The sequence below is a fragment of the Arvicola amphibius genome, chromosome 1 (genome assembly GCF_903992535.2).
Source record: "Arvicola amphibius chromosome 1, mArvAmp1.2, whole genome shotgun sequence".
Classification (NCBI taxonomy): Eukaryota; Metazoa; Chordata; class Mammalia; order Rodentia; family Cricetidae; genus Arvicola; species Arvicola amphibius.
This window is the reverse complement of record NC_052047.1, coordinates 109,797,832-109,809,466: the sequence shown is the minus strand read 5'-3', so window position 1 is coordinate 109,809,466 and position 11,635 is coordinate 109,797,832. Positions and strand designations below refer to the sequence as shown.

Genomic DNA, 11,635 nt, shown 5'->3' with positions numbered 1-11,635 from the left:
GAACTGGGAGGAGTAGAGGAAGGGGAAACCATGATCTGGATATATTATGTGAGAAAAAATATTCTTAATAAAATGGGGAAAAGAAAGTTACTTAGCACAGCTATGTGACAAAATACCTCTGTTGGTTTATAGATAACATTTCATCTATCCCGAAACAAAGTTGCAGTGTATGGACAATTAACATCACTGAACATACACGAAAATGGGAGCCAAAGAGACTCCTGTGTAATTTAACCCAGCTGACAGGCTACCTTGTCTGACTCCATTTCCTAGGACTCTGCAGCAGCATAGAGTGACTCCTAATACCATCATAATGACAGCAGCATTGTCACCATGGAACTGAGATACAGGCAGGAAGCACAGAGCACCAATCCTATTCTGTGCATAGTCTTGTTCTTCAGATCAGAGTCTGAAAAGAAAGATTTCAAAGTACCAAGCAAGCTAGAGTTAGAAAGAGCTTTCTAAAAAATTATAAATAGTAATGTTATAATAGAGAAAGCAGTGGAAGCATGATAGTTTTATTCAAGCATTTCAAACATTTTAGGTATAATGGTTTGTACCATTGCAATATTGACAATTAATATAATGTAAATCAGATTTTGAATCGTAGAGCTGACATTGAGGCAGTAAGCTAACTGTTACTAGTGCCATTTGAACACAATCAAGATCCATCAGAGAGAAGACCGATGTTCTTGAATGGGCTATGCATGTCTAACTATTGATTCATTGGTCTTCATAGTCAGCTTATTGAAAGAACTCAGGCTGACCACAGAGAAGCTAAATGCTTATTGGAATTAAAATAAAAATGGAAAGGTTTAAGGAATTGATATATTTGAAAGATATTTAATTTTTATATTGCTTGTTGTGGGAAATGTTTAAATAACTAAAATGTGCATAAACATTATTAACAGAAGCAGCATCTTCTAACATGACTCTTGAAAAGTATATAATTGGAATGGAGCATATATTACAGGGAGATAAATTTAGAGAACTGTTTGAATGTAGACTTCAATGTTCTTAGTACCAAGCCAAAGAGGATGACATAGGCTCTTATGAAGTATTTCATATTCTTGAACATCATCCAGGGGTATGCAGTATTGCAAACTCTTCAATCAACAAAGAAAGCCACAAATCAATGAGCTGTAGGGAATGACTTGGCTTAGTGTTTTTCATTATTGAAAATTAGGCAGACAAACCTATCTTGGATCCTAAAAGATAACTGTTTATTTGGACCATTATCATATTTTTCATGTTTGTATCATGATGGTTGATGTAATTCTGGGATTCCTAGGTGTAACAGTTAATAGTTGTAAAGGATTAATATCTGAAAAATGGCAATCAATTAAGTTATGTTCTACCAACTCAGAGCTTATGCATGAATCAAAAATTATGTCTAAGTATTGACAGTATAAACCAAATTAATATATTTCAACTTTAACTAAGTACAGCACTATTAAAATATGTCTAAGTTGTACATAGTGTCACATACCTGTTATTGTATACATACCTTTTACAAAGATGAGGTAGGAGGACTGAGATTTGAGGTTAGCTTAGGAGAAGTAGCAAGACACTATGCTTATGAGTATGTGTGTGTAAAGGTATGTGTATTATATTTAGATATATGTAAGATATATGTATATAAATTGATCTCTCTCTCTCTCTCTATATATATATATATATATATATACATATATATACATACATATGGAAAGGTAATACCTGTAAATGTACCAAATTTTTATTTTTATTGTACATGATGTTTATTTTGAATTTTCAAGTTTTCCCCCAGTGTTGTTACATAAGTTTTTAAAAATCAGAACTAAAGATCTATCATGAATTAAAAATTTATTAGCTTCTGTTTTCTTTAAAGCCTGTTTTTTGGGGGGAGGGCAGCAGGAGACATGAAATGTATTCTTATCTTAGTTCCCAGAAACTATTCAGTTCACTGTTCATGCTTGCATTCACTGTTTTCAAATTCAATTTTATGTTCAAGCACTGGATATTTGTAGAGAAGGACAAAACCCTTATTGAGACTATGTTCTTTGAGAATGACAGACCAATAGGCTATCAACAAAAGCTAAGTATTCTCACTGGGAGAGGAGACATCTATAACACAAAGAAAGATAATTTGAACTAGCCTTAGAAATCAGTTTAAGTGTAAAGAAAATAAAAATTTCCAGCAATGTGAAAAATCATAACATTATAAAAACAAATTATTTTCATTTCCCTCAACAGGGACAATTCACACAAAAGGAAGAGACTGGAAACCACACCACTGTGACAGAGCTAATCATTTTGGGACTAACAGACGATCCTACACTGTGTATAGTCTTTTTTGTGATATTTCTAGGAGTATACGTCGTCACGTTAGTTGGAAATATCAGCATCATCACGTTGATAAGAATTTCTTCCCAGCTGCACACACCCATGTACCTGTTCCTCAGTCATCTGGCTTTTGTAGACATTGTATATTCAACCTCAGTCTCTGTTATAATGCTTCTGGAACTCCTTGGGCATGGACTGGTCCTACCTCTGGCTGCCTGTGAAGCCCAGCTCTGCGTTATAGTGACACTTGGGTCAGCTGAGTGCTTCCTATTGGCTGCCATGGCCTATGATCGCTATGTAGCCATCTGCTCACCTCTCCTCTACTCTGTGCTGATGTCCCCCAGAGTCTCTTTTCTACTGTTGGGAGTTTCTTATGTTGGTGGTTGTATGAATGGTTGGACATTTACTGGTTGTTTGTTAAGTCTGACCTTCTGTGGACCAAATCAGATAGATCACTTTTTCTGTGACTTCTCTCCTCTGTTGAAACTGTCCTGTTCAGATGTCTCTGTAATTGAAATCATCCCCTCTATCTCTTCTGGCTCCATTATAGTGGTGACAGTGTTTGTCATAGCTGTCTCCTACATCTACATCCTCATCACCATCCTGAAGATGCGCCACACTGAGGGCCGCCAAAAGGCCTTCTCTACCTGCACCTCCCACCTCACGGCAGTCACTCTTTACTATGGGACCCTTACCTTCATTTATGTGATGCCCAAGTCCAATTACTCTACTGAACAGAACAAGGTGCTGTCTGTATTCTACACAGTGGTGATCCCCATGCTTAACCCCCTCATCTACAGTCTGAGGAACAGAGATGTAAAGGATGCTCTGAGGAAGGCAACTGTCAGAGTATATTCATAGACCTTTCAATTCAAGAGATAGGTGATGATTTCCTTTAGCCATCACATGATGCTTAACTGATTGCTACATATTAAAACCTTATATTTTTGCACTAAGTCTTACTTTTATAAAGTCATACATCATTTGTGTGTTCACTTGAAGTGAGTACAATGATAGGAATAATCATTGCTACTATAGAACTTCTGGAAGATGTCAAGATCTTTGCCTTCATTTTATTTAAGTAGCAAACAATAATTTGTGCCTTGTATGTGTCAGGCCAAGTTTTAGTTGCATATATGGATTCACCTCTTTCTCATAACAATCTAAGTAATTGGCACTATTGATTTACTTTGTGGATACATTTCCTGGGCAAAGACAGAAATCAGATTGTTCATATACTCTTGCACAAAAATTGAGGTAATTTGTATCTAAGGAGCTGGCCACTTAAACCATTTGGTTTCTACATTTAATTTCCAATGAATTTATGACGGAGAGTATTCTAAATCAGAAAAGTGAGCCTTGTTTATAGATGAGAAAACTGATTCTTTATTCTTTATTCTCTATTTTTCTCCTGTTACATATTTTTCTATAGCTTATATATCCCAGCAAGATCTTTCATGAAATATAGAAATTACAATGTGGTTACAGTCTATTTTACAAGTGAATGATTATAATAAATATAAGACAAACATGGTTTGCATATCCCTTACATTGTTAAAAACAAAGCCACACCAATAACCCAAATTAATAAAACTTGAGCAAGCAGAAAATGTTTTTTTTCTCAGCCATGTGTTTTGTTGGCAAGCTACATATTGGGGTTACAAAAAAATTCAATTACTTTACTATTTATCTTGATACACAATTTTATAAGGAATCTAAAAGCAATCACAAACCTAAACTTTTCAACATGAAAAACAGTCAGCTGTACTTTTAGTCTTTAGGGTACATACCCGCTCATTAATAGTTTCTTATATCAGGAGATTGAGGGCAGTAATGGGTATAAGAAATTCATCATCACCTTTGAACCCCCAAAGCATCTAGTAAGGCAATTATATGATCTAGTAACAATTGGGCTGCTTTATATTTTTTACCCTAATCTATAAGTCACCTATGTGTCCTTATGAACTTTAGGTTGTTTTCTATTTTTTTTATTTTAAAGTTATGATCAAACATCTGATCTAACTTGAAGTAATATTAGAGCTTTGTTTCAGCTAATGATGTACACTGATACCTATGATTGCATCTTTCAGCATTAAGATTAAAGGAGTTTGAGTCATTCTGGCTCCTGGAACTCAATTGTTTTTCTTTTTTAAAAAAATTTTTATATACTTTATATACCAACCACAGTTCTCTCTCCCTCCCCTCCTTCTACTCATCCCACCTTCATTCTACCTCATCCACTCCTCAGAGTGTGTAAGGCCACCTGTGGCGAGTCAGCAAAGCCTGGGACATCAAGTTGAGGCAGGATCAAGCTCCTCCCCTCTGCGTGAAGGTTGAGCAAGGCATTACACCATAGGGAATGACCTCCAAAATACCTGATCATGCAGCAGTGATATGTCCTGGTCCCACTGCCAGGGGTCCCACAAACAGATCAAGCCACACAATTGTTATCCCCATGCAAAAGACCTAGTTTGATCCCATGCAACCTTTATAGCTGTTGGTCTAGAGTCCTTGAACTCCCATGAGCACAGCCTAGCTATTTCTGTGGGTTTTCCCATCATGATCTTGATTCTCCCTCGCTCATATAATCTTTCTTCCCCCTTTTCAACTGCACTCCCTGGGTTCAGCCTGGTGCTTGGCTATGGATCTCTGCATCCGCTTCCATCAGCATAACCTTCATCCAGTAATTGTTTTCCTTAAACATTAACTTGAGCTACAATTGGTACAGCTCCTTAGGTGAAACTCATAGTCCCACGCACATATCCTTGTATTTATTTTATTCATCAGAACTCTGTATAAGATAACATTATGATTATCAATTAGACAGTACAGCTTAGGGAGAAATCATCTTCATGACAATCCACAGGTAAAAATTCCCAGTAGAACAGAATGTTTCCATGAGATAAACACACTAGGCAGTGGGGGTCTCCCCACATTCAGTCACATCATGCCAGATACCAGAGAAAGATAGCAGCACCTAACATGTAAATGCAGAGCAGAAGCAGATGACATTCTGTGGTCTGTGGTCTCATGACCTTGTCTAACCAAGACTGACCCATCAGGGAGATTACTCCTGGTGGGCTGACATCTTGACTTTAATTGCCATCTACTGTTCCTCTGACAATGCCACCGGCAAGTCTTGGAGAGAGAGAATAGTTTTGACAAAGAGTATGGATCCGTCTCTGACTCTTGGCATCATACACTTAACACACATTCCCCCAAAACCCGTCTAATGATGTCAGCACATGATTGTGTACAGGGTATGTTCAGAGTTATCAACCTTAAACTACTGTAATTAGTCAATCTTTCTAATATTATGAAAATGTTACCTACATTATACATATCAAAGAGTAAACATAAGTCTGAAAAACCAGATCAATTACAATTTATTATGTAATTGAAATAAGGTCTTGATAATACAGTTACAAGATTTGATGAGTTATAATATTGTCTGCATACACATTTAAAAATAGAATATTTGGCATGATGTAAGCTTCAGTACTTACAGAGTGTAACAAGGGGAATTTTAAAATTTGTGTGTTACTGTTAATGTCTATAAGACAGTCTTGCTTTTGTTGGTATAGATCAGTGAACAAATTACAACTTGTAAAAATACTAGAAATTGTTGACTGAGGTTTCTGTTCTGCCTGGTTTCTGCAGTTGTTAAGTACCAAAGAAATCACACAGAAGTCTACATTAATTATAAACTGACTGGGTTAGTATCTCAGGCTTCTTACCAACTCTTATAACTTATATTTGCTTATAATTCTTGTCTGTGTTAGCCAAGTGGCTTGGTACCTTTTTTAGAAAGGCAGTCACATCTTGCATGCTCTGTGTCTGGCTTCCTCTCTGTCTGGGTGATGACTGAAGATTGAATCATTTCTCTTCCCAGAATTCTCACTGCCACGCCTCTACTTCCTGCCTGGTCACTGTTGCCCTGCCTTTACTTCCTGCCTTGTTACTGGCAAATCAGAATTTTATTAAAAATAATACAAGTGACAGTATAAAAGACCATTACCCACAGCAAGATAAGTCTCAGAATAAACTTCACATACTTACCAAGGGCAAGACCTACTTTAATTAACATGACCATCATCATGAGACAGTAAAGGAGGAGAGTTTTGTTGGGTTATAAAAACTCTAAAGCAAATGTTGAGAACAATATGATATTGGAAAATAAGACTTAAAATTCCATTGTTTTTCCTTAGTGTAATGAGAATTAGAGACAAAAAGAGTTAGAGACATTTATAAATTCCAACAAGATAGATAATGCCTTATTGTCTATAACATGAAAGTGTATAATATTTTCAATGAGAAACAAACAAGGGTAAGTTAAATAAAAAATGAGATTATGTTGTTCTGCATTATAAATTCTTATTTTAATACTTTATTTATTATGAAGAAACATTACTAGAAAATTGAATAAATATTTGAACAATTTAACTATGTAGTAAATATTGTTAGGTGAGGTGTAAGGAAAAGGAGTAAATATTGTTAGGTGAATGGCCAACAATGAACGAGAAGAAAAAATCAGGAAATCAACTATGGCCTGGCTACAGTGAGTGGGCACTACTGTTACCCCATTCTCCTATGGATGAACCTTTACACAGCTGATATAAAAACCAGAACATGTATTTGTAAAGTTCTTCATCACTTTGCTTATACTCCTTTCTTCATGGGAGTAGAGTGTGAGGCTAAAGGGCCAAGTAAAAATATAGTAACCTCACCTTTGTATATTGATAAGCCCTCTTCAATTTCTTCTGAATCTTACCCTCCTTAACCTTTTCTTGTACGTGTGCCCACTGTGTTTTTTCACTGTGACAGCCTACAAGGTAGGTTGTTTTCCCCTTTGTTTTCTGGGGAATATATTCCTAGACTTCATCTTTTCTTTTTGGTGTCCATATGAATATTTTTCTTTTTGATATTTAACATCACTAAAAGATCTCTCCCTTACCCCTATTCCCTCTAAACACACCCATATGGCATTCCTAGCTGTGTTATAAATTTATGGCCTCTCTTAACTGCTGTTACATGCATATATTTATAGGTTTAGACATATATTCCTAAATATAACCTGATCACTATGTACAATGCTACTAGTATGTATTTTTTCAAGGTATTGGATAATCAGTTGGTCCACTTTTCCCTAGGGAAGATGAGTTCTACATGCATAAAGTTTCTGTATTCTGTTTTAGACAGAATTTCATTCTCTATCAGATGATGATCTCAAGCTCACTATGTAGCCCAGGATAGCCTTTAATTCAAAGAAAATGTTTTCTGTAGGCCTATCAAGTGCTCGAATATTAGGTGTGGACCACAAAACTTGGCTCTGGGTCTTATAGGTAACTTTATAACATTAATTTTTATCCATGTGTAGGCCCCTGTGTGAATACATGTATGCCACATGTGTCCAGGTTCCTATGGAGGCCAGAGGAGCATGTTAGATTCCCCGGAGGTGCAGTAACTGGTGATTGTGAGTTGTTAGAAATGAGTGCTGGAAACATAACTTGGTCTTCTGGAAGAGAAGTAAATGTTCTAAACTGCTGAGCCATAGTTCCTGTTCAATGACACTCATCTTTTGACAAACATTTCTAATAGTTCAAGGGAATATTGAAATTGCATTTTGACTCTACGAGATCATGGAGTGTTGTTGTGTGAATCCCACTTTTCCAGGCATAAAGGCTATCAGAAAATCAGTGAAGGATGTACACAATCTCTGTACTGAAAACTCTAAGACATTAATGAAAGAAAGTGAGAAATACTGATGCAGAAACAGACATTGCTATACATGAACTGGAAGATTTCAAACTTTAACATAACCATACTCCACAAAGCACTCTTCAGAATCAATGTAACTCCCATCAAAACTCAGTGCTTTCCCTACAGAAATAGTGAAAATAATGCTTAAATTTTTATAGAGGGATTAAACTGAAGGGAGCACATTTTATTTATTTTTTCTAATTGGAAATGGAGGTTTTGTATTATTATTATTTTATTTTATTACTTTAAAAAATACCAATCTAAATTCCCACTTTCTCCCATCCTCTACTTCCCTCCCACTCCCTCCACATACCCTCCCACACCCCCTCCAATCTTAAGAGAGGGCAAGGAACCCTGCCCTGTGAGAAGTCCAAAACCCTCCCTACTACATCCAGGTTAAGCACAGCATACATCCAAAGAGAATAGGATCCCCCAAAGCCAGCACATGCAGTAGAGACAAATCCTAGTGCCATTGTCATTGGAACCTCAGTCTGCCCCAACTGTCAACCACACTCAGAGGGAGTAGTTTGATCCCATGCTCGTTCATTCCCAGTCCAGTTGGAGTTGGTGAGCTCCCATTAGATCAGTCACACTGTCTCAGTGGGTGGACCAACCCCTCATGGTCTTGACTTTCTTGCTCACACTCTTCCTCCTTCCACTCTTCAACTGGACCTTAAAAGCTGAGTGCAGTACTTCGATGTGGGTCTCTGTCTCTGTCTCTGTTTCCATCTGTTGTTAGACAAGGGTTCTATGGTGATATTTAAGACAATTATCAGTCTGACTATAGGGCAATGCCAGTTCAGGCACCCTCTCTATTGCTTAGGGTTTTAGCTGGGGTCATCCTTGTGGATTCCTGGGAATTTTCTAGATCCAGGTTTCTTGTTAACCCCATAATGGCTCTCTCAATCAAGATATCTCTTTCCTTGCTCTCATATCTGTCTTTCCTCCATCTCAACTATCCCATTACCTCAAGCTGTCCTCAATGCTCCCCTTCTTCCCTCCTCTTCCCCTTCTCCCCTTCCTTCTACCTCCCTGACCCCATGCTCCCAAATTTTGTCAGGTGATCTTGTCTGCTTCCAATTTCCATATATATGTTTTTCTTTGGGTTCACCTTATTACTTAGCTTCTCTAGGATCATGAACTATAAGCTCAATGTCCTTTGTTCATGGCTAGTATCCACTAATGAGTGAGTACATACCATATTCATATTTTGGGGTCTGGGATATCTCACTCAGGATAGTGTTTTCTAATTCCATACATTTACATGCAAAATTCAAGATGTCATTGTTTTTTATTGCTGATGTGTCACACTTTCTTTATCCATTCTTTCATTGAGGGGCATACAGGTTGTTTCCAGGTTATGGCTACAGCAAATAATGCTGCTATGAACACAGATGAACAAATGCCTTTTGTAGTATGATTGAGCATCTTACCAGGAGTGGTACAGGTTTTTTTAAAGGAAATCTTAAGTGGCCAAAACTATGAAAGAAACAATGATAATAATTTAATTTCACTTAACACATATTCTTTTATCACAAGGGCTGGATGAAACTTCAACAGTTGGCAAACTAACCTATTTATTACAGTGTCTACACACTATTTCTTTAGTGTTACAAATTTTTGAAATATGAACTGATGATTCCTTGTGTTTCCTCCGTGTCTGCTGTTATGTCTCCTTTTTCATTTCTGATTTTGTTAATTTGGGTATTCTATCTCTGCCTTTTGGTTAGTTTGGATAAATGTTTTTCTATTTTGTTGATTTTCTAGAAGAACCAACTCTTTGCATCATTGATTCTTTGTATTGTTTTCTATGTTTCTATTTTGTTGATTTCAGCTCTCAATTTGATTATTTTCTGCCACCTAGTTCTCTTAGGTGAATTTCCTTCTTTTTGTTCTAAAGTTCTCAAATGTTCTGTTAATTCACTAGTGTGGGATTTTCCCAACTTCTTTATGTAGGCATTTAGTGCTATGACTTTCCTCTTAACTCTGCTTTCATTGTGTCCCATAAATTTGGGTATGTTGTATGGTTATTTTCATTGAATTTTGGGAAGTCTTTAATTTCTTTATTTCTTCCTTGACCAACTGATGATTCAGGTGAACATTGTTTAATTTCCATGTGTTTCTGGGCTTTCTGGAATTACTGTTGCTGTTGAATTCTCGTTTTAAGCCATGGTGATCTGATAAAATACATGGGGTTATTCTAATTTTTGTATCTGTTGATGTTTGTTTTGCTACCTAGTATGTGGCCAATTTTGGAGATGGTTCCATGAAGAGCTGAGAAAAAGGTATTTTCTTATATATTTTGATGGAATGTCCTAGATGTCTGTTAATTCCATTTGAGTAATAACATTTGTTAGTTCCCTTATTTCTCTGTTAATTTTTTGTCTGACTGTCCTGTCCAGTGAGTAGAGTGGAGTGTTGAATTCTCCCACTATTAGTGTATAGAGTTTATTGTATGATTTATGCTTTAGAAGTGTTTTTTTTTTTTGAGGGTGCCCTTGTATTTGGGGCACAGTTGTTAGGTATTGAGATTTCCTCTTGATGAAGATTTCCTGTGACTAATATAACATTTCCATCTTTGTATCTTTTGATTGATTTTATTTTGAAGTCTATTTTGCTAGGTATTATGATAGCTACAGTCGCTTGTTTCTTAGGTCCATTTGATAGGAAAAATTATTCCCAACCCTTTACTCTGAGGTGATGTTTGTCTTTGAGGTTGAGGTGCATTTCTTGTATGCAGCAGAAGAATAGATTCTGCTTTTATATCCAATCTGTTAGCCTGTGTCTTTTAAAAGGTGAGTTGAGTCCATTTATATTAAGGGATATTAATGACCGTTGATTTCTATCTCCTGTTATTTTAGTTTTCATTGTTGGTGCTGTTATTTTGTGTGCTTTCCCCTTCTTTGGGATTTGCTACTGTGAGATTATTTATTGTCTTTGTTTTTGTTGATGTAGCCAACTTCCTTGGGTTGGAGGTTTTTTTTTTTTTAGTACTTTGGGTAGGACTGGGTTTGTGGCTAGGTATCTGGTTCTGTCATGGAATATCTTGTTTCGATCTTCTATGGTGATTGAAAGTTTTGCTGGCTATTGTAGTCTGGGCTGGCATCCATGATCTCCTTACTTCTGTATAATGCTTGACCAGGACCTTATGAAGGCTTTATTATTTCCACTGAGAAGTAGTTGTAATTCTGATAGGTCTGCTTTTATATGTTTCTTGCCCTTTTTTTCCGTTGCAGCTCTTTTCTTCTCATTTTTTAATGAAAATTTCCATCTCCTCCCCTCGTCCTACCCCTGCCCTCCCTTCCGCTCCACCCATACCCCCACTCCCTCCCTCTCCAGGCTAAGGAGCCATCAGGGTTCCCTACTCTATGTTAAGTCCAAGGTCTTCCCAACCCCCTCCCCTGCCCCCGCCAGGTCCAGGAAGGTGAGCAACCAAGCTGACAAGGCCCACACAGAGCCGGTCCACACCGTAGAATCCAAGCCCATCGCCATTGTCCTTGGCTTGTCAGTCAGTCTCCACCTTCGGCCACATTCAGAGAGTCCGGTTTGG

At 37.1% G+C, this 11,635-nt stretch overlaps 1 protein-coding gene across 1 annotated transcript; it reads left to right on the top strand.

Moving 5' to 3' along the window:
* Positions 1-1,149: 1,149 nt before the first annotated feature.
* On the top strand, positions 1,150-3,186 carry LOC119818698 (olfactory receptor 473-like). Its single transcript, XM_038336431.1, has 2 exons — positions 1,150-1,162; positions 2,258-3,186. Exons 1-2 carry the CDS (start codon positions 1,150-1,152, stop codon positions 3,184-3,186), a joined length of 942 nt encoding a protein of 313 aa, XP_038192359.1.
* Positions 3,187-11,635: the final 8,449 nt, after the last annotated feature.